The 22,814-nt window shown below is 39.1% G+C and overlaps 1 protein-coding gene across 10 annotated transcripts in view; it reads left to right on the top strand.

Moving 5' to 3' along the window:
• The window catches only part of nfixa (nuclear factor I/Xa), a 162,655-nt gene that overhangs the window by 6,661 nt on the left and 133,180 nt on the right, over nt 1–22,814 (top strand). For 9 of the 10 annotated variants that reach the window (XM_089006025.1, XM_089006031.1, XM_089006032.1 and 6 more), the window contains exon 2: nt 7,287–7,370. In XM_089006025.1, the coding sequence (XP_088862151.1) occupies nt 7,287–7,370 (84 nt within the window). Of the gene's footprint in view, nt 1–7,286; nt 7,371–18,357; nt 18,570–22,814 lie in introns of those variants that run through there. The other variant, XM_089006027.1, reaches the window with a different exon arrangement.

The following is a 22,814-nucleotide window of genomic DNA, read 5'->3' on the forward strand; positions in this document are numbered from 1 at the left end:
TATTTTCAATTCCCAAATAAATGTGTGAATGGCACTGACAGAGTTAAATCCTGTTTATTTTTTTTAAATGAAGTCAATATTTTTTCTTTTAATATAACATCTCAAAACGCCCGTTTCAGCTGCTATGCTGTGTGAACAAGCTTGGCCGTACTTATGACCTCAAACACCCTCAAGTGGAGTGAAATCATTAAATCATCCATCTATCCATTCCTCATTATTTAATGTAGCCCCATCAGTTTCTCATCTTCTTTCAGACCCCCACCCCACATCATCGTCCTTCTCTTGAGACGTCGGTGTGAAAAATAGCATTTTTCCAACATATCTCCCCGAGGTAACTTTGGCAGGCGCTCACACGTCGGCCATGTCTGCCTTTCATACCCCCCCCCCCACTGTACTCGGTGGAACAGATCGCCGGCGACGCCCGCCCGCCCACCCGGCCGCTCGCCCGCCCGGTGTCTTTTGAAGAGGTTGCCATCCCTCACGGGTTGGCTGGACTTGCTTTTTTGTGTGTGTGTGTGTTTGTAAGTGTGTCCTCTCCTCCACCTTCTATTCACTTTTCAGCTCGTTAAAGAAATAAACTGTACTGTATAATAAAGTGATTTTATTTACCTTTGTGATGGTCGTTGATGGCTTGATGGAATGGAGTGGCCGCTTTCATCAGCATTAAACACTTGATGAGGAACGTAACCTTCTCCTTTCTATCTAATTTTACGTTGTTCCTCATCAATTGTTTTCTGTTTAGCTGGGTTGATAGCTTTTTGCATCAAGTGTACAGATGGCTTGTGCGGGTTATTTATGAAGCCATGGGATGGGATATTTTAACCTTGCAGTCTACACTCTGCTTTGGAATTATCAAAGTTGAACGAGTCCAAATTTCACTGTTTACTATCCATTTCACTTTCTTTTTTTTCACTTTTGTTTTGTTTCAATCTCTGTCGTCTCCCTTGTGTGTGTGTGTGTGTGTGTGTGTGTGTGTGTGTGTTTTCTCACTCTCTCTCTGTCATCTGCCTGTCTCTTTAATGTCCCCCCCCCCCCCTCACTGCTGCGTTCTTGACCAATCACGTGGCGTTAACCGAAGACGCCATTTTGTTTATGTGAGATTCGGCCTTACTATCTCTCTGTCTGTAACCCCCACCCCCTCACTTCTGCGTTCTTGACTAATCACGTGGCTTTAACCGAAGACTGGGGCGGGGAATAGAGAACAAAACAGTCGGCCACCATTTTCTTGTTAGGAGAACGGGCTCATTTGGGAACGACACATCACTCATTGTGGCAGCCCCCTTTGTATTCCGAAAAATAGTTCGTATGCCAAGGGTAAAATTTTCATAAATGTAACGTTCGTAAGCCAAGGGGTTCGTAAACCGAGGTATCACTGTACTTTTAAAAATCATTGATCAGATGGCTAAGACAAAAAAAAAGTTGAAGGAGACCCAAATTGCATCACCCGGCATATTTGTGGAATGGCAAAATGTGTCTCAATTAACACATTTGCATGGGGCGATGATGGCCGACTCCAAATAGGTCACTGACTCAATCTCCCGCCTCCGAATCTTCCCTCTAAAATGTTAATTAAGGAGGGCTTTGAGATTTTTCTGCTCAGGGCTGGCCATATGGGCCGGGCATATGTTATATGTATATATAGTACAATTTATAATTCATACAGCGCTGCGGGAGGGAGAGTTTGAGGGCCTGCAGGTTTTTTTTTTTTTTTTTTTCGGGGTGGGGGGAGTCGATATGTTCATGCCTCCCTAGTGGCAGGTAGCGAGCTTAGCCCATTTATTAGTCTCATGTTATTCACTGTTTCACAATGGGATCAACACCTGTTTCTCTGGCGGATGACTTAAAAGAGCATTCGAATGGCCTCCTGCCGCTTGCTCGGGAGGAAATGAATGCAAGACATTGATTGTGTTTTCAGTTAGATGACATGATGTTTCTTTAAAAAGTAGTTTTTACCAGATTGGACTTGGATTCTGCTATCTACTAACAGGACGATATGCATGCATCATTTTCGCATTTGGGCTACACAGTGAGGCCTCAACTTACGAACTTAATTGGTTCCCAAGCAGAGTGTGTAAGGCGAAAAGTGTGTATCTCAAAAAAAAAAAATCCCATGGGAAACCATTAAAATGGGAATAATCCGTTCCCGGGTTTCCATAAAATATAGTTTTTAACTAAATAAGCCTTAAAACTACACACAACATACCTTATTCTATCTATAATAAATGTGCTATTGTATTGTAATGAAAGAAATGCACTGCATTGTATCATAAAGTCACAAAGAGAGGCACATTACATGAGGGCTGTAATTAAAGAAATAAACTGTGCTGTAAAATAAAGTTTTATTTACCTTTTTGATGGTCATTGATGGCTTATGGAAGGAGAGTCACCTTCCATAAGGAATGTTGGTAACTTAACCTCTGGTGTGGCTTCTCTTCTTTTTTCTTTGGAGTTCGTGTTTTATCTCCTATCCTCCTATCAATTATCTCCTTCTCAGTGACGGTGATTTTATTTTGTGTCTTCTTGGGCTGAACACGAGCATGTGGTGTTTTTTTTTACGGTCCCATCATAGTCAAATTATCAGCAAAAAGCTCCAAGTAGGCGATCGACGTGTGCATTCAATGAAAGGGGGTGTGGAAAGTAGCGCCGGCTGGAGCGCTGTTCGGTCGTGTGCTTCCGCCGAAGATCACTCCGCCAGCCGTGGTGGGTGTGTATTATGAAAATAGTGCTTATTATAAGGTTTAATTTTCATAAATTTGACATTCTTAAGACGAACAGTTTGTAAGATAAGGTGTTTGTGAGTTGAGGTCTCACTGTACGATAATGATGCATGATTACTGGGCGATATTCTGAGCTAAATGAGAACATAAAAAAAAACATTTTCACGTGTGTACAGTATATGGCAACCTCTTGCAATGTTAAATTGTTTTCAACCCTTTGCGTGAATACTGTACTGTATGTTCACAAATAGTAGGCTTTTATTGCTTTCATTTCCCTATTTTTCATATTTGCAATAACATAAATAACAAATTCCCACAGAGAAAAGGCATGAGAGTTGTATTTGAATCACATATTTTTAGCTTCAGATTTCCAGACTTAGTTTCATGATATGTACAGACGCTCCCCACTTTACAACGAGATACGTTCCGAGCGGTCATTCGTAAGGTAAATATGTTCCTAAGTTCCACCTATTTAAAATTGCATTTTCTGCGTAGCTCTCTCTCTTGTTTCTATTTATGATTGTATTTTATTTATTGCATTCTATTTGTGATTATATTTTCTTTATTATAGTACCTATGCTTGTCTGTGACTGTAAAGTGTCCTTGAGAGCTTTGAAAGGCACTTAAAATGTAATGTTTTATTATTTTGTATGGAATATATGTTTAAGTCAAAGACTGAACAGGGAAGTAAAAAACACAAAGGCTCTAACAGTCATAAAATAAACCTCCTGTAATACCACAAAATATATCATTGGGTCTTCGGTAAGCCATTAGTGAAGTTGTGAATAAGGTATCACTGTACCTTGGAATAAATATTTAAGATTCAGCGGCTGGGGACTACGCGAGATCAATCCCTGATTGGTCATTTTATTGACTAAGCGATGCGTCCAAACACATTTGTCCTTATATTGCCTTTGGAAATGGATGTTGCCTTCCACATTCCCAACTGAGCCAGTTGTCCCAGTGCCATCCTCCTACCACACGCGTATTAATCATCCAAATGGGCCTCGGCAGCCATTGGCAACGACTCCGTTGACGTCACTCTTTTGGGCAAAGTGTCGGCCAATCGGAGGAGGTTCGTCCCCGCACCTGACCTTGTCTCCGTCTTAGATGAGCCAATGGCACACCTGATTTGCCGTGCTCTGGTTGGTATCGTACGGTGTATAACGGTGCCGTCTTATCAGCAGGGCCTCGATCCCGCCATCAAGCCTGAACAATGGGCAAAGTGTTGCCCTTGTAAGCAATGTTTATGCACTAATAAAGATGATTAGAAAATCGCACAATTGCCCCCCAAAAATGGGAGGTTTGTGAGTGCAGATTATCTGTAATAAAACAGCAAGAGGGTTTGGGGTAGGGGGGCCTGGGGTGGGAGGCAGCCGCAAAGGCCTCTCATTGCAAAGGGTATGAATAGCCTTTGTTTTCGCCACAACTCGCGGCTGTGCGGTCTGCCAGCGTCTGGCTCTTATTATGGGGTTTGCGTCTGCGCGTCTGCTTAAGTAGCACACACGTGGACGTCCGTGTGCCTGCGCGCGCATGTAAATATGTGCACAGGTGATTTGTACGTATCCGTTAAAATTAATTTTTGTGGGCTTGTGTTGTCGCTGAGTAAATGTGTCACGGGGTCCCGCCTGGCACAAAAGCGCCTGTTTGCTTTTTTTTTTCCGTTAAAGTTGTGAAATGAAATAGGATTTTGCAGCGGCTGTGGGATTTGGCCTCCTCTTCGGCTAAGCGGAGAGGGATAGCTTGATCCAATCAGCGGCACCATTGCGAGGAGAGCCCATTTCATAGCACCGGTGCTGTGCCAGAACCCCGTCTTGCTGCTGGCCTGCTTGAATTAGAATACAAATGAAGCTCGCTGAATGCACACATGCATGTATACAGAGCTGTGCTTACACGCCGGGCTGGCTTGAGATGCTACGCAAGCTGTTTGTCAGTTAGGACTTTGTTCTGTTGCTCGAAAATAAACATTCACCATTGTCTACAACCATGTCGTATTAAGATAACATGTTACTAACGTTGGACTAAGGTTTCCGCATCACTTATTTTCAAATCTGTTGACCCAAATGAGATATCTGCTTCGACCCGGGGGGTCATAAGTTGCATGCATACATGTATTGCCACAACATACACTGCACCCCAAAAAAAAGATGACAACAAGACAGAAAACCTGCTTGTCCCTGCAAATTTCCCCATTGTGGGACGAATAAAGATTTTCAGATTTTTCTGATTCTGATTAAACAATAAAAACAATTACCCGCAGCCCATTTTTTGGCTTCAACCTAAAATTTGTGAGAAACCCATTTTAAAAAAGACCCGTTTTAAAAAACGTTTTTTTTTTTAATTATGGATTATTATGGATTTAATTATGGATTATTATTGTTTTGGTTTTAAATGTATAGTGTCCTTGAAAGTTGTAAAAGCTACTTCTAAATAAAATGAATCATTATTATTATTGTTTTTATTATTACTACAACTCCGCTTTGTTTTGGTTTTTCACCTGAGCTGCAATCACTTAATTTTGTACATCTCCCATTATCAATGCCTGATCTGATACCTTGGTTTTCCATTAAGGATTAAAAAAAGAGGGCATTAAATTTACTCAACACGGTAGGGTCTAAATCTCGTGCAGGTGTGTTGTCATCTGAGTAAACAGTCTTTTTATCGCATATCAGCAGGACATCTTAAAATGTCAAAATAAATTCTGATTTAATATCCCATTTTAAATAAATGTCAATAGATACATATACAGTAAAGTCTCGTTATATCGATATTCAAGGGAGTCCGAAAAAATATCGATATAACCGGGACTATCGATATATCCGACCCTGTTTGCATGTAATTTTCTCCGTGCGTGCATAGAAATAGTATCGATATAACCGGGAATATCGATATATCCGATATCGATATAACGAGACTTTACTGTATATATATATATATATATATATATATATATATATATATATATATATATATATATATATATATATATATATATATATATATATATATATATATATATATATATATAAAATCAATTTCCCTCTGTAACACAATAGACAGGACAACTCTGAATATTTCTTGGGGGCAACCAATATGGACTGATTGAAATCCATATCAATTTTGATATGAAAAAAAAAATAATAATAAAAAAAAAAAGAAAAAAAATTATATATATATATATATATATATATATATATATATATATATATATATATATATATATATATATATATATATATATATATATATAATCACCTGATTACTTTAATAGCCAGACTACAACGTGATTTTAGAAATACAAATAGATAAAAAGGACCGGAGCTTGAGACCCTTGGTTGATATCTGACGTGTTACTTAAATCCACCATGTTCAAAGGGTTGGCAAAACGAGCAAACTGGTGACCAGAAATTACAGCAAATCATGATTATAACGTCGACTTTGTCTTTTTTGGTCACATAATGCTAACAGACAATAAAAACAACACAGATCTGAATTACAGGGTGAAAATGTGACTATGTAACAATACTTTGTCCTTCAACATTTGACTTTACAATGGATTTCTTTTTGTTGTTGTTGTTGTTGTTTTCCCTTTTACCCATGGGTGTTTGTCATTATCTTTTTTCTTTTGTTATCTGTTTGGAAGTAAAATAATCAGCAAAAATCTGCTGCTTGTTCTTTTTTTTCAAGATTATAAAAACAAAAGATTGTCCAGCTAACCATTTCAGGGAAAGTGGTTACTACAGTGCACAGTTTATCATTTTATTGAGTTACAAGGAGCATGAAAGGGTTAAGTCGGCCGACTGATTAATCGGTCTGGCCCCAATTATTTATAACTGTGGTGCAGCCTGAACTGCACTGTTTTTTTTTTTTGTTCTCCTTTGAATTTACGAGAGAAAAAAAATGGTACAAGAATGAAGCAAAAACGCACACTTAGCTTATTTTTGTCCTCCTGGTTGTTTTGTTATTCTCAATGTATTTTTCTAATATTTGGATGTTCATTACCTCATCTTTGAAAATTACACCAATTGATCGTGAGATTTAGTAATCAATGAATCAGCGAATGAAATCCGGTCATTGATATTTTTAGTCATTTTTTACAATTTTGTTTAATTATTAATTATTTGGTTTAAATTTCTTTTCTGGTTCTCCTCATTGTGCGGTTTATGGGAAAGCCTCTCACAAACTGAATTTGGATGATGACGTTCAAGATTGGTTAATGTAATTAGATTTTGTGATTTAAAATAGGTGGCGACTCTCTCTGAATATTCTGCGCATCTTTTACTATGCCGGTGTTGCGTTCCGCATTATATCGCGACCTGGAATTGTCATAACACGACTGTAGCTCATTTTGCTGATGCCTTGTTGGACTTGTTTTCGGACAGCAAATTAATAAATAGAAGGTCATTATTTTTGTCTTTCTCTTGCTGCATATCGAAGGATTTCAGAATTCTACACAATTGACAGTTTTCTTCACAATCATCTGTTATTATGCCACTCACCAATTTTAAGCGTCTTTGATAAGGAGTCTATTTCACAATTTTATTCATTTTTTTTCTTCGTTTTTTGCAGGCTACCGATGCTTACCTGGTGAATGACGATCCTGTCAGAGGTCCAGGGATGCCTGAATGTTTCCTTGTGTCCGATACATACAGGGTAAAAAGAAACACACGCATGCATACACACACACACGCATACACACGCGCACACACGCATACACACACACACACACACACACACACACACACACACACACACACACACACACACACACACACACACACACACACACACACACACACACACACACACACAACTTTCCTGTTTTGTGAGGTCCGGATAACTCCAGATAAGGAGTGAGGACCACTATTGCTGATAAGTTTAGAGAAGAACTAGTGTTACATTTGAAGACTAAATGTCACCCCATTTTCCAACTACTTTAAAAACAAATACATTAAAAAGTGGACTTGAAACTGAAATAACAGCAGGAGTGAGGTTTCTGAATCGGTACATTCAAAGTCCTCACCACTGTAGTGAATTTGGTTAAAATATTGTTTGGCTTTTTGTGGTATGAACTTTTTCCTCTCATTAGCCAAGGGCCCTTACACACGTAAACACACACAGTGAGTAAAAAGTGTGTGTATCCAAGTGAAATGAAAATACACACCAAAAAATAATTTTGGGTGAATTTGTGAGGACCTCTCTGAAACTTTAATGGATGCATACATAAACCCGCTAGAAGCTTTTAGAATGAAAAACTTGTGAGGACGGACCAAAAGGTCCTCACTTGTCAAAAATGTCCTCACTACGTATGGTATAAAATGTCAGTGGTCCTCACAAGACTAGTCATACAAACAGACACACACACATACACACATCAACGAATGATCCGCAAATACAAGTGGTTCATTTTATGGCCATACAAACACGCTGCGAGGATTGGAAAAAAAAGATTTAGCTTTACTCACTTTAGTCATATTTTTAAAAAATACATGTATTTATGTATTTTTGACAGCCTCACACGCCCCGCCAAACTCCCCCTCATCCCATTCGACAATATTAACACATTGATCACTCTGTATTTTTTCACAGGAATTTTGTCAGATTTTCTATGAAAGATTACCACACTCTACTTCGCACAATTTTATATTCTAGCCACTGATTTGAAACCATTTTAAAACATATTGTTTGTAATGTTTTACAGCAAATGTTATGTAGTATTGTTACAATGACTGGTTATGGGAGTAGTGCAATTGGAATGGAGAGCGGTGCTTTATTTTCAACTCCATGTCGCATACTCCTGCAGTGCCGTTCTGATCCAAACGTGTCATCCTGGAAGCCATGAAAGGATGCATTACGAATTCCTTGACATGCAAGAATGCAGCTTAAAATTGCAACTTTTCTGGTGTGCATCACACATTTTCCCCACATATCACTTATTTGCTCCTTAGCGTGGATTTGTCAAGGCTTATTTTTGCCTTCAGTGGGACTGAATGCAGTGCCAAGCTCAAGCGCAATAATTAACAATAAGCAGGGTTTTCTGTGCTGTGTGTTAACTCATTCACTGCCATTCACAAATTGGTTCGGGAATTGAAAATATGACGGAGAGCGCCATTCCCGAATTTGTTCAGTTTTTTTTCTTGTTTGGGTGCCGATTAAGCACTGGCCATGGCCTCTGGCATTTTTTTTCCTTTACATAAGGGGGCGGCATTTCCTTTTTTTTTCATGTTCGCGTTTTGTTCCAGCCTTGTTAAAGCCCTATATAAACCAATATGTATGTATTGCATTGTATTTTGGACATCCGCCCTCATTTCAAGCTCATATAACTCCAGACCCATATAATTTAGGAATTAAGTCTTTTTTTTCTGATGAACGAATAGAGTGTAAATTTTCTTACGCTGCATTGAATGTTTATGTAGTTCTAAAACTCAATATTCTGTGGGTCCTGGAATTCGAGTGACAATGACAAAAACCCTGGCACTTTTGTGGACACCTTTTTGCACATTGTCCGGCAGTGAATGGGTTAAGTAACTTTGTTCCTTCCAAAATATATTGTACTTGAATTCTGCGTGCTTTGATAGAACTGCAAAATATACCATGCACATTTCTCTGGTTTAAAAATGCCAAAATAATGCCTTAGTGGACGCATTTTTGCACATGTCTGGCAGTGAATAAGTTAATCATGTGCAATGTGGTTTTAGTATTCTGAGAATAGAGTAAAAGTGACAGGAAAATATGTCATTTTAAAATGATGATGTCATTTTACAGTAGTTATTTTTTTAAGTGTAGTGCATAATATACAAGGGTGGTCTTTGGCCTCATATTTTTGCAATTACCATTGTAATAATTCTGACTTATTGAATTGCTTGTAATCTTTTTGTTTTCGCCCCAGTGTGGCGCAAATGCTACTTTCCATGCAACTGTATGAAGGATTGTATTCAACCCGTTTCATGACGATGTATACTTCTGGTTGTATATAAACAAAAAAAAAATGTGTTATCATCTCTAAAGCTGCCGGATTGAAAACACGAGGTGCCCTCGCACACAGTAAACACACAAAAAGCAGCAGGCCCGACACATTGCTCCACGTACGCACGCACACACACGCGCAGAGATTGCAAACAGACCCCTAGCATCTCCTGTATGGAGGGGCTTGTTAGCCGTAATGACCAGTTTTGACTGCATATGGCTGTACATATAATGTACGTATATGACTGTCGCGCCCACATAAGCGGCATTTGAAAGGCAGCCACAACCACCTGTCTTACACATTTCACTCGCTAACGGTGATATCGGCCTTGGCTTTTATTCGTACAGCGTAACCACAAGAGATGGTAAACATAAAATGCGCGGCCAGCGGCGCGTGTCAACAGGAGACCACAACACGCTTAAGTGTTGTCGCACCATGTGGTTTTTTTTTTCCCCCTTCGTGTGGCAAACACTTTCTTGGAAACAACCCGAGCTCAAATGATGGGGGCTTTTCTCAATGTAGTGGTCAAGAAAGACAGCTAATAAATAGCTAGCTAGCTAGATAGCTAGCCAGCTAGATAGCTTTATAGATAATAGATAGCTAGCGTGATAGCTAACTAGATAACTAATAGATGGGCAAATGGGGGGGGGGGTTTTGAGAGGCAAACCTGAGTTGTGGTGTTTTGTAGCTGCGCCTGGACGGTTGCTATAGTTCTGGATTTGGCTGCCGGAGTGCCCCGTGTTGTGTTGAATACAGAAATGAGCCGTCTAGGCTGGACTCCAGCTCCAAACAAAAAGAGGCCTGCTAAAGTCAAACCCAGTAGAAGAACCACGTGGATCAGAGGTCATGATCGTGTGGTCGGGAACTGAGCCATGATGCATTTCTAAACAGTTCTGCTCCAACTCTTCTTGAACTAGCACAACTACTATTTTCCCTCCTGGTTGTTACAGTTGCGAATGCACGTATGAAGAAAAGGCCTGGCGATCGTGTGCCTTGGAACTCCCCGTGTGTGAGATGACGCAAGTAATCAAATTGTTGATTCTGACACGCTTGCGTGAAACTGGGTGTGTATGTGTAAGGCAACCAGTGGTTAAGAAAGTTCAGGGTAAATGGATAATCGGACTTGAAATAGCATGCAGGAAAAAATACGTTACATGTTTCTAATTGTGGTTCAGAGGTTTATATGCAAATTATTGAACCTAAGATTACTGTCCTTCGGTCATTTTGAGTTTCTGCACCTCAAATTCAATCGAATCAATGACAAAAATCCAAACTTAAAGATTAAAATCCGAAACATCTGTATTGGGGATGTAGGGTGAAACACACAAGGATTTTGCCTCCGGTATTTGGTGCGTGGTTGGTAACCAAAATGGCAGTGCGGTGGCAGTCTCCCAGAAAAATGAACCTGAATAGGTTTGTGCACGCTCCCACTTGTATTGGAGTGGTGCATCGATGTAAAGATTTCTTCAGCCGTCATCTGTACTTTTTTGAAGGAGTCGGACTTTTGGATCCTCATCCAAAGAGCTTCATCAGAGAACTAAAGCCGTCCTGGTAATTCTAGCCCTATATACAGAATACCCCTAATGGACAGAGGTGGCGGTGCCAGAAATTTAAACTGATAGGCCCCTACTCTCAGGTTGGGGGAGCCAGAGTTACCAGCACAACTTTAGTTCGCTGACGAAGCCCTTCGGATGAGGAGCCAAATGTCCGACACCTTCAAAGAAGTACTCACAATGGCTGAAGAACCCTTTTCATCAATGAACTTAAATGTTGTGAATGCTAGAGAGTGTGATTGTGAGCTCACGCCAGGATGTTAAATGCGTCCAAGTCTGTGTTCCAGGAGCTACATGACTTCATTGTGTCTCGTTTCCTTGCTGTTCGATCGAAATGTCAATTTGAATGCTGTATATGGCTGTTTCAAATGTCTTAATCCTTAACCGACACCTCCTACTAAATGTAGTTGAGTAAATACTGTAAATCCCTTTTTGCACATTCAAAATCATTACTTATGTACATGCGCATCTGTGTTTCATTTTTCCTTTGAAGTCCAAAGGCATTTTATTTTGAAAGGAAAAATTCTGCATGCAACGTACAAAATAACTATAGCAGACATTATGGTAGGCCGGTTCAATGTAAAAATGTACATTAAATATAGTTGCTGTTGGCAAAACATCCTGACATAAAAAAAAATTCTAAAATAAAATTTGTGATTCTATTGAGAGTTGATCGGATAAAATATTTTCATTTCAACTATCACGGCAAGTACTGTTATGATGTTTCGGACATCGCGTGGAAGAGGTTTTACTCTGTATTAGACCAATTGAACGTTTGACTAAAATGCTACTAATAGAGAGTGAAAAACAGAATAAAGTAAAACAATTTCTAGGAGAGAAAGGGGGGGAACAAAAAAGCGAAAAAGAACCTTGTGCGCGACAGTTTTGGGGTTTGGAGCTGTGCCGTGCTGGGGTGTGGTTTGAACCGAGGAGCAATGAATGGAAAGAAATACACTCAGTACCCTTCACCTTGTTCACTCTTTTCCCTCCCTTTTTTCCACTGTTGCTTGCCTATGTATCTTAGAACGCGAAAGAATGTGTGTGAGCGTGTGTGTGTGTTTGTGTGTGGTAAGTATCCCACATAGGCTAAGGTTTCACAAAGCTTCGTACCCCCCCCATCCAAACCCTACTTGAAAAACTTGGCATTGACTTCAACTTCCAAGACCGCACCCTATAGCTTGCGCGCGCGCACACACACACAGAATACACACACGTAATACACACAGACAGACACACACACACACGTAATACACACGCACACGCCACACACTGAACACACACACACGATACACACAAGCACACACGCACACAATACACACACATAATAAACACACACACACACAAAACACACAATATGCACACGAACATACATATGTATTGTTGATTTATTGTGTAGTGTCCTTGGGTGTTCAGAAAGGCGCTTGTAAATTAAATGTATTATTATTATGATTAATACACGCACATAATAAACACACACGTGCACACACATAATAAACACACACAATACACACACATAATAAACACAAACACACACGCAATACACACAAATAATATCCACAGATAAACACACACACACGCACACAGACAATAAACACACAATACATACATAATAAACAGACAAACACACACAAAACAGACACACAAATAATACACACACATAATAATAAACACACACACACATAATAAACACACAATACACACATATTACACAACAGACACACGCATAATACATACACACACACAGAACACACACACACACATTAACCACACACACACACAAATAATACACACGCACTATAATAAACACACACACTCACACAAATAATCCACACCCATAATAAACACACAATACACAACAGACACAAACATAATACATACACACACATTAACCACACACATAAAATACACTCACATATAATACACACACACGAAACACACACCCACATAATAAACACACACACACACACACACACATAATAAACACACAATACACACATAATAAACATAGACACAAATATTACACACATAATAATAAGCACACACACACAGATAAAACACACACTTAATAAACACACAATACACACATAATACACAACCGACACACACATAATACATACACACACACAAAACACACATGAACCACACACACACATAAAATACACTCACATATAATGCACACACACACAGTACAGACACATAATAAACATAAACAGACACACACACGCTATACACACAAAGAATACACACAAATAAACACACACACACATAACACACACAAATAATACACACACATAATGATAAGCACACACACATGCACACACAGATTAAACACGCACTTAATAAACACACAATCCACACATCATACACAGCAAACACACACACACAGATTAAACACGCACTTAATAAACACACAATCCACACATCATACACACACATGAACCACACACACACACACAAAAGACACACATAATACACACACAATACACACACAAACACATACAATACACACACATAAACAACACACATACACGCACACACACACACCATAAACATACAAATACATACTAAACACACACACACATTCACAGACTGTTATTCACACACAACACAATGCTACTGCACATAGACACACAAACGCGCACAATCACACGTTGTGGAGGCGGGGGCTTATATGCAATTGCAGGCAGATCAAGGCAGGGTTGATTAGAACCAGAATATCACTTGCATACAATGGGAGTCACAGGGAAAGCGCCTTTCAATCTCCAAGTCCAAGTTCAGGTATCAACTGTCCGCATATGTGCTGGATATTATACACAGCGTGTCGCAGTAGAAGCTAGACATTGTTAAGCTGAAACAAACAAAAAACAGACAAACCCCTGGAGTGATAAATTAAAAGTGTCAAGAAAGCAAATGTGCATCTTGCAGTCAAACTTTGTTGGTTTCTTCAAAGCATGCCAGAAGGTCCGTGGAAATAGTTTGATTTTTTTTTTTTCTTTTCTAAATGTGATGCGGTGTCGTTTATAACTTACAGGCAAAGATAGCGAGGCCCCCTCAAATCCACATTGTAAAATTTAATTCCATATGAATTTTGGTCAATGTTAGAGCCAGCATCTGCTACTGTAACTAAAACAGAGATTGACCTCGTTTCAACGCAGTTGCGAGTTAACATAGTCAGAAATTAAATTTAGAAATTAAAATTAGAAATATGTACCGTGGTTTTTTTTTCACGAGTGGAATGAACTCATTCACTGCCAGACAAAAATGTGTCCAATCAGTGACAGGGTTTTTGTCATTGTCACTCCAATTCTAGGACCCACAGAATATTGGGTTTTAGGACTACATAAACATTTAATGCAGCGTAAGACTCTCTTCCTTAATCAGAAAGAAAGAGTTAATTCTTAAATAATAATAATTCCTTTCATCACTTTGCTGCTGTGAAATGTAAATTTCTCCACTGTGAGACTAATAAAGGCATATCCAATCCAATCCAATCCAATATGGGTCTGGAGTCATATGACCATGAAATGAGGGTGGCTGTCCAAAATATAATGCAATACATACATATTGCTTTATATAGCGCTTTAACAAGAGCTGAAGCTGGAACAAAGCGCTAACATGGAAAAAAGAAATGCTTCCTCCTTGTGGAAAAGAAAAAACATTACCAGAGGCCATTGCCAGCGCTTTATCGGCACCCAAGCATGATAGAACAAAACCCGAACAAATATTGTATGCCGTGTTAAAATATCAATGTTGAGATGAGATAAACGAGTCATATTTACGACTGGAGTCATCCTTCGTCACATTTGTCAGTTAAAACTCATTGTTTTCATTTGTTGTTTAGAAATTGTAAAAAATGGGGTGCACAAGACGCATCTTTGAGGTACTTCTTTAGAATTTGAGTTTTAAAATTAAGTCATTCACTGTAATTCCTGAATTAATTCGAGAAGTGAAAATATGACGGAGAGCGGCATTCCTGAATTTGTTCGGGTTTTGTTTTGTTTTCTTGTTTGAGTGCTGATAAAGTGCTGGCCATGGCCTCTGGTAATGTCTTTTTCCCCTTCCGCAAGGGGACAACATTTCCCTTTTTCCCCATGTTAGCGCTTTGTTTCTGCTTCAGCTGTTAAAGCGCTATATAAAACAAATATGTATATATTGCATTGTATTTTGGACAGCCGCCCTCATTTCAAGCTCATAACTCCAGGCCCATATCAATTAGGAAATAACTCTTTTTTTTTTTCTAATGAAACAAGAGAGACTAAGGTTTCTTAGGCTGCATTGAATGTTTATGTAGTCCTTAAACTCAATATTCTGTGGGTTCTGGAATTTGAGTGACAATGACAAAAACCCTGGCACTGGAGTGGACATATTTTTGAATATGTCTGGCAGTGAATGAGTTAACATTGATGCCGAAGTTGAGTATGATTCCACCGACTTCCACCGATATGAGCTGCCACAATGACGTTGGAAAAATACTATTTAGGAAAAGTGGGGAAAACCTGATGTCACATCTTAACTTCAATTATGCAAATATAACGTACATTACTGTGTTGACACCAACAAACTCAAATTTGAAAAATATCCACATTAACATTCAATACTGTTCACATCAATGAATCATAATAAATGAATTTTCATATGTACATTAAGTTCACAGGAAACACTTTCTGTACTAAAAAGGAATACAGTGATACCTCGGTTAACGAACCCCTTGGCTTACCAACTTTTTGGTTTACGAACGTTACATTTATGACACTTTTACCTTGGCATACAAACTATTTTTCGGGATACACACGGAGTTGCCACAATGAGTGATGTGTCGTTCGCGAACCACCCTGTTCTCCTAACAAGAAAAATGGCGGCAGACTGTTTTGTCCTCTATTCCCCGCCCCCAGTCTTCAGTTAAAGCCACGTGATTGGTCAAGAATGGAGCAGTGAGGGGTTGGGGTTACAGATAGAGAGAGAGTGAGTCTCCTAACAAGAAAATGGCGGCCGACTGTTTTGTCCTCTATTCCCCGCCCCCAGTCTTCGGTTAAAGCCACGTGATTGGTCAAGAACGCAGCGGTGAGGGGGGGGGGTGTTACCATTAAAGAGACAGGCAGACGACAGAGTGACAAACACACACACACACACACACACACACACACACACACACACACACACACGCGAAAGGGAGACGACAGAGCTTGAAACAAAAAACAAAAGTGAAAAAAAAAACAAAAGTGAAATGGAGAGAAAATGGAGAGACAACAGTGAAATTTGGACTCATAATAATTCATGAGGTACCAAGGATTGTTAAAATAAATGACTTACAATTGACATGAATCATATCAAATCACATTTTTGACCACTATAAATTATTTTTGATATCAGCTTGATCAAAGTATAACTCCTATTCCTCATGAAACGACTGTAGTTTTCTTTTAGATTTCACACTTGTTGCTTTTACTCCGAAAGATGCATTACATGACAACGATAAAACCGATGCTAACTCTTGACTCGATTCCAGGTATAACCCGCAATTCATCTAAAGCACAGGTGTCAAAGTCAAGGCCCGCGGGCCAAATCCAGCCCGCCACATCATTTTTTTTCGGCCCGCGAAAGCAAATCAAACTTGTTAAATTCCATGATGATTGCTAAAATCTGAGCCAAAATTTCATATTTTTGGATTCAACCACAATAAAAGTCATTATTCTTGACTTCAGATTTGAAAACGAGTTATTCATTAATTTGCTGTGTGCTCTATATGTAATATTTGAAGGGATTTAAACATTCTAATGGGTTCCCCAAATTCATAACGGTCCTCGAGAGGAAACCATAACTACAATGTGGCCCGCGGCAAAAAATGACTTTGACACCCCTGATCTAAAGGAAGCTACCACTGTGCTGACCGCCTGTTCTAAATTAAAAAATCGTAATTTTCATTAATAAACCGTAACCCGGAGTAGGATAATGAAAACCGTACTCATTACGGCAAAACCAGAGTAGTTGGTAGGTATGCTATTCAATGCCATAGAAAATGACATTGAACATTTTTCATTTTCTTTAATGTGTGACGTTTGTCTAGCAAGATGCACGTGACCAATCCTTCTGCAAAATCCACAAATATGGCTAACATGCGATATCAAAAACTTGATGCACATTAAAATCAAGGATGATTTAGCTATCAAAACAGTTTATCATTAAAATGCTATAAATTAGCATGGCAACACTACATTGTCAACCAAATTATAACAGATTGCAAATTTCCCCATTGTATGACTATTAAAATCTTTCTGATTCTGATTCGAAATGAACTTATATGTATTTTGCATTGAAAATGTTCTGTTTTACAATTAAATCCTACTTTCATAAAAACTGGCTCGAATGGTACATAAAAGAATCTTTGCAGAAATGAAGTTGTCGTTCACTTTTAAGACCGGTATAGTTTTGCAACTATAGGCCTTATTCACTACGAGAACATCTGATAGGCTGATAAACGTGCATGACATGTCATAGAAAATTAGGAAATTAAATCACCGTATTTTCTGCACTATAAGGTGCACCTAAAAGAAAATGTATTTTTTTTTCAAGAGCTGACCATGCGCCTCATAATCCGGTGCGTTTTATGTATGGAAAACGTTTTAAAATGTCATTTATTGAAGGTGGCCCTTATAATGCACTGCACCTTATGTATGGAAAATATTTTTAAATATGTCATTCGATGAATGTGCGCCTTATATTCCGTAAAATACGGTGTATGTTTGGCATTATTTTATTTTAGACTCTTATAGTTGATTGCATTAAGAGATGGAGCAAAAATAAACCAGAGCTTTTTTTTCAAATCTTGCAATTTTGTATCGTGAGTGCATTGCTTTAATTGTACGTGTGCGTGTGTAATATATTGTAGTCCACTCACACTTATTCTCGAAGCTTTCATATTTCTTTTCCACAGCCTTTCCATTCTGTTCGTCTTTTTTTTCGAGGCAAGCTCGCTAGTTTTCGAAGTTCTAATCGAAAGCAGTCGATGTACAGTAGAGTTACAGTTCGGCATGTGAGGGGAGGGAGGAAGGGTGGGGGGGGGGGCATGTGAGAGCGAGCGAGGGAGGGAGGGAGGCTGAAGGGAGGGAGGGAGGGAGGCAGAGCAGGGAAAAAGTTTCCCCTAAAAGTTGGTGCGGAGCTCGGCGGCACAGTGAGCGAGGCGGGGTTAGAGCCTGCACCGAGCCACAGCACCGAGCCTCGGTCAGCGTTTGCAATGCGGCACCGCAGCGTTCCTCCTCCATCCACGTTGACTCGCGACCGCTCCGACCGCCACCTGTAGACCCAGCCATGTACTCTCCTTACTGCCTGACACAGGTAGGCATTTTAATCTCTTTCTTTAATAACGAGGAGAGGGGAAAAAAGAGCGATTTTAACCGCTTTGCGGCTTGCCCACTTTTCCGGTCTTGCGCGCTTGAAGCTGAGCGCTGGTTGGAGTGTCTGTGCCCGTCGTCCTGCCTCTTTTTTCCGATTTCCACTCCCGTACAATCTCGTCCACTTTTGTCGTGTCGCTTTTCAACCTTCGCTCAACCTCTCGGCCTTTTCGGTTTTAACTGCGCTGTGACATTTGACGCTCCAACGCGGGCGCTACGGTATCGAGAAAATAAAATGGCGCTTCGGCCACATATCTATTTTTTTAACTAAATCAAATCAGAAGTACAGTCATGTAAAGTGCAAGAGACCTCGAATTACCTACCGCGGAGAGAACACAAATTGACGCGAAACCACACCGACAGGTTTAACCGACTTGTTGCGTTCACGGACCGAGGAAGTGGAACTGAGTTGTGCGCAAAATCTCACTCACGGCCAAGGGCGAGTTGGCGCTATGGTGGTGCATTCACGGTCACGGTGGACGCCCTCCTAAGACCCCCCCCCCCCACGTGAATTCACGTTCCTGTCCATTTGTTGTCAGGGTACGTTTTGGATGCAAGCGTAGGCATGTGGTGCGTTCACGGTGCGTAAATACACTTGACTTCGACTCGAGCGAGGCAATTTTAGAAGTGTTTTTATTTCATTTTTTTAAATTTTATATTAAATATAGCGGGAATTGACACGGGCTTCAGTATGAGATTAAATTTATTTGATAATGGTATGCATGTGGTCCCAATTAGTTTTTGCCAAGGTTTTATATTTTATTATTTATTTATTGAAATACTGTAATTAATATGAACTATTGTGGGAAAAGGTAGCTGTGTGTGTGTGTGTGTGTGTGTGTGTGTGTGTGTGTGTGTGTGTGTGTGTGTGTGTGTGTGTGTGTGTGTGTGTGTGTGTGTGTGTGTGTGTGTTTAAATGATATTGCATACAACTTCTTCCTATTTTACAAGCCCTGTAATGTATCTATAGGGTACACTAAAATAGAACTGGATGATTTTTAAAAAACATACTGAACAACACATACACAGTGCAAAAAAAACACTTTTACTGAAAAAGACAAAGAGTGGGTGGACCTTCACTTTGAAACCATCGTGCCATGTTTGTATGCATCTTCATTTCTAAATAGATCAATGCATGTTTCAGCATGATGAACAACACATTTTAGTATTGTCTTTAATTTAATAAAGGATCACAGCAACGGTCCAGATATTTTTTTCTTTTGTTTCTTGTTTTCAGCTGCAGATATAAATGAAATACATAAAAAGTAGCTTTCAAAAAAATTGGATGCTTAAAAGGAGAACATTTTAAACACAGTTGTTCGACAAGCTACAAACATTTTGTTTTGATTATTACACCAGGTAAAGATTTTTTTATGCTTATTTATTTGTTTGTTTTAATAACCTTTATATTTCCCATTCCTGCGGTAGGATTTTCATTATTTCATGATCAAGAGCTACTAGCTCACATTATATGGCAGATTTTTATTTTACTGAAGCAGCCTGTTATCATTTTATACACTTGTTAATCATCACATTTTTATAGTGACTATTTTCTCATGGCTGTTCCCCTTTTCTCCATCTCACACAGTGTGATCTCCACATTTTTCCCATCTTTTGAAAGGTCTGCATATAAATCACACGGTCCGTGTCCTTAAACGGAGCAGTGTGTGGTGTGTACCCTGTAATGTGTGTGTGTGTGTGCATGATAGCTCCACGATGGAAAACATGTGGATTCCCTCTCAGTGTTACTTAAGGCCTTCTTCGCTGACTTTTTTAAAAACAAGTTGCCACTGCCCGCTTGCACAAGGCAATCACACAATTTCCAATCGCTCTTTGAATGATGAATTAATCACATTGAATTAATCACATCACTTGTGTCCTTTAAATGAGTCCTTATGCGTCCCTTGACCTTTCTGCCGTCTGTCACTCTGGGATCTGGCAGTAGATGTGCGCATGGCACATTTCCTAATCAATATTCTATTTGATTTCTGCATGTTTAGTCCATGCGATTTCCATGACTGCTTTTCGCGTGCTAGCGTCGGAGTTCACGCCGTCTTTTCCATTTATTAAAATGAATTGGCAGACGTGGACACCGCAGAGGATGGTGAACATGCTTTTGAAGGTACATAAGTGTCATTGAGAGGCACTTTTAAATGAAATTGATTATTATTATTAGTATTAGTATTAGTATTAGTATTAGTATAGAATTTGGAATAAAATCATGTGGCGGGTGAATTTCTTGAGCTTTTATTTTGGAATCTACTTTAATGTTGAAGCTGTGTGCATGAAGATAGTACGCGCACACTGCAGTAGTTTTGTGTCGTCATTCCTTGATCACACTTTGTAAATAATTAATATAATATAAAAAAGAGGGGGGGTTGTAAACAACCTTTGAGTGCATTATTCATAACGTTAAAGAGCTTTGTTGGAAACGGCCATGCCCGAAAAGGTGCAGCCAAAAAAGTGCTACTTTGGCAGCGGTTCACAGTCCTCGTGACAACAAAGAAAGTATTTGCAGAAAGTTTTGATGCGATATGAAGGTTGCGGGGGCGTCTTTAATTAAAACTTTTGCGTGTGGCGTTTTCGAATCAATTATCTCAGCTTATAGTCAAATGCCCGACGAGGCTGCCAACTTCAGAGGCTGCGTGCAAACTAATGTGATGCACAGCTTTGTGCAGGATATTGTATGGTATACTTTGGGGGTGGGGGGGGTAACTTATTGTTTTGTTCTCGCTCATATGGGTTTGACTCCAATTTATTTATGCTTCAGATTTTTATTATTATTTCTGTTGTTATATTTTCTAATATCATGTGAAATTGTGAAGAGTTATTGTATTCACACACAATTGTTTTTTTAACATTTATATACTATGAAAGCGGAAAACCAATAGCTTTGGCATGGATATTTGATTTATTTATTTTTATGTTTAGTTTGACACAAGGTGTCTCCGAATATATATATATTTTTTGTAAAGTGTAAAATGTATTTTTCACCTCTAATTTGTCATACTTGATTTTCCACATTATACTGACTATAGTTAAAAAAAATGTATTTGCGTCAGTGCGAGTTGACTTGTGCAGGCTCACCTCTCAGGATTCACGTAATCATGTTTCGGTGCATGGAAGCATAGTGATGCATAAAAAGCTTTGTTTGGGACAGAATAACCAAAGTGTGAATGCTTGTATGCACATCTTTTTTTGACATACTGTGATATTATTTATTTATTTATTTACCTGTTTATTTATTTACCTAGTGGTATTTGTTTATCAAGCTATTTATTTATGTATGTATTTATTTATTTATTTATACCCCTATTTATGTATTTATTTAGCTACATATTTATATCTCTACTTATTTATCGATCTATGTATTTATTTATTTATGAATGCACCTATTTATTTATTTATTTATTTGTACACCTATTTATTTACCATTTATTTATAGATGTATTAATCGATTTATTTATTTATTGATATCCCTATTTATTTATTTACCCTTTATTTATGTATTTATTGTATATAGATATATAGATTGTATGGTACAGTTTGTTTGTTTGTTTGTTTTGGGTCAAATGTTTGACTCTCGGCAGCCTGTGATAGAGTTCAAAAAAGTCCTCACATTCAGACCATATTCGTACATTGTGTACATGTGTGCATGTATATGTTCAGATTCTTTCTTTACATTTGTGAAATGGACCTTTGTTGTCCTTTCACATATTAAATGCTCACACACAACGGCACTTGGTCGGCGCAGTAAATTCAGTGAAGAATAGGTTTGCTGTGGTGGAAGGAAGGTCTGCTGAAAACGGGCATTGGTGCCAGAACGCCAGGCATGCAGGCGGGAAGCGAGTAGACAGGCGCAACCCAGAGGTACATTGTGTCCTTTTTATTGATTCATCCTTCTTTCTGGTTGCGGACCAGGCCCGCCTTATACGGCTTGGCCACAAAGTGAGAGCTGCCGGGCCGCGACGGGTGGATGAAAAGATGCCTGAGCATGGCACAAATGTGTCATTCGGATTGCAAAAGGGGAAAGAAAGCATGATTTGTGGACAAGTTTTTTTGATGCTCTTTCCAAAAACAGTGTGTGCGAGTCTTGGAGGTGCACTCGATCCAGCAGTGTGCTCATCCCTTATCTTGCACAGTCTCCCTCACTGCCCATTGAAAATGGATTTATCAAGCTTAACAGAGA

The sequence above is a fragment of the Hippocampus bargibanti genome, linkage group LG10 (assembly GCF_051943395.1).
Source record: "Hippocampus bargibanti isolate YZ-2025 linkage group LG10, ASM5194339v1, whole genome shotgun sequence".
Taxonomy (NCBI): domain Eukaryota; kingdom Metazoa; phylum Chordata; class Actinopteri; order Syngnathiformes; family Syngnathidae; genus Hippocampus; species Hippocampus bargibanti.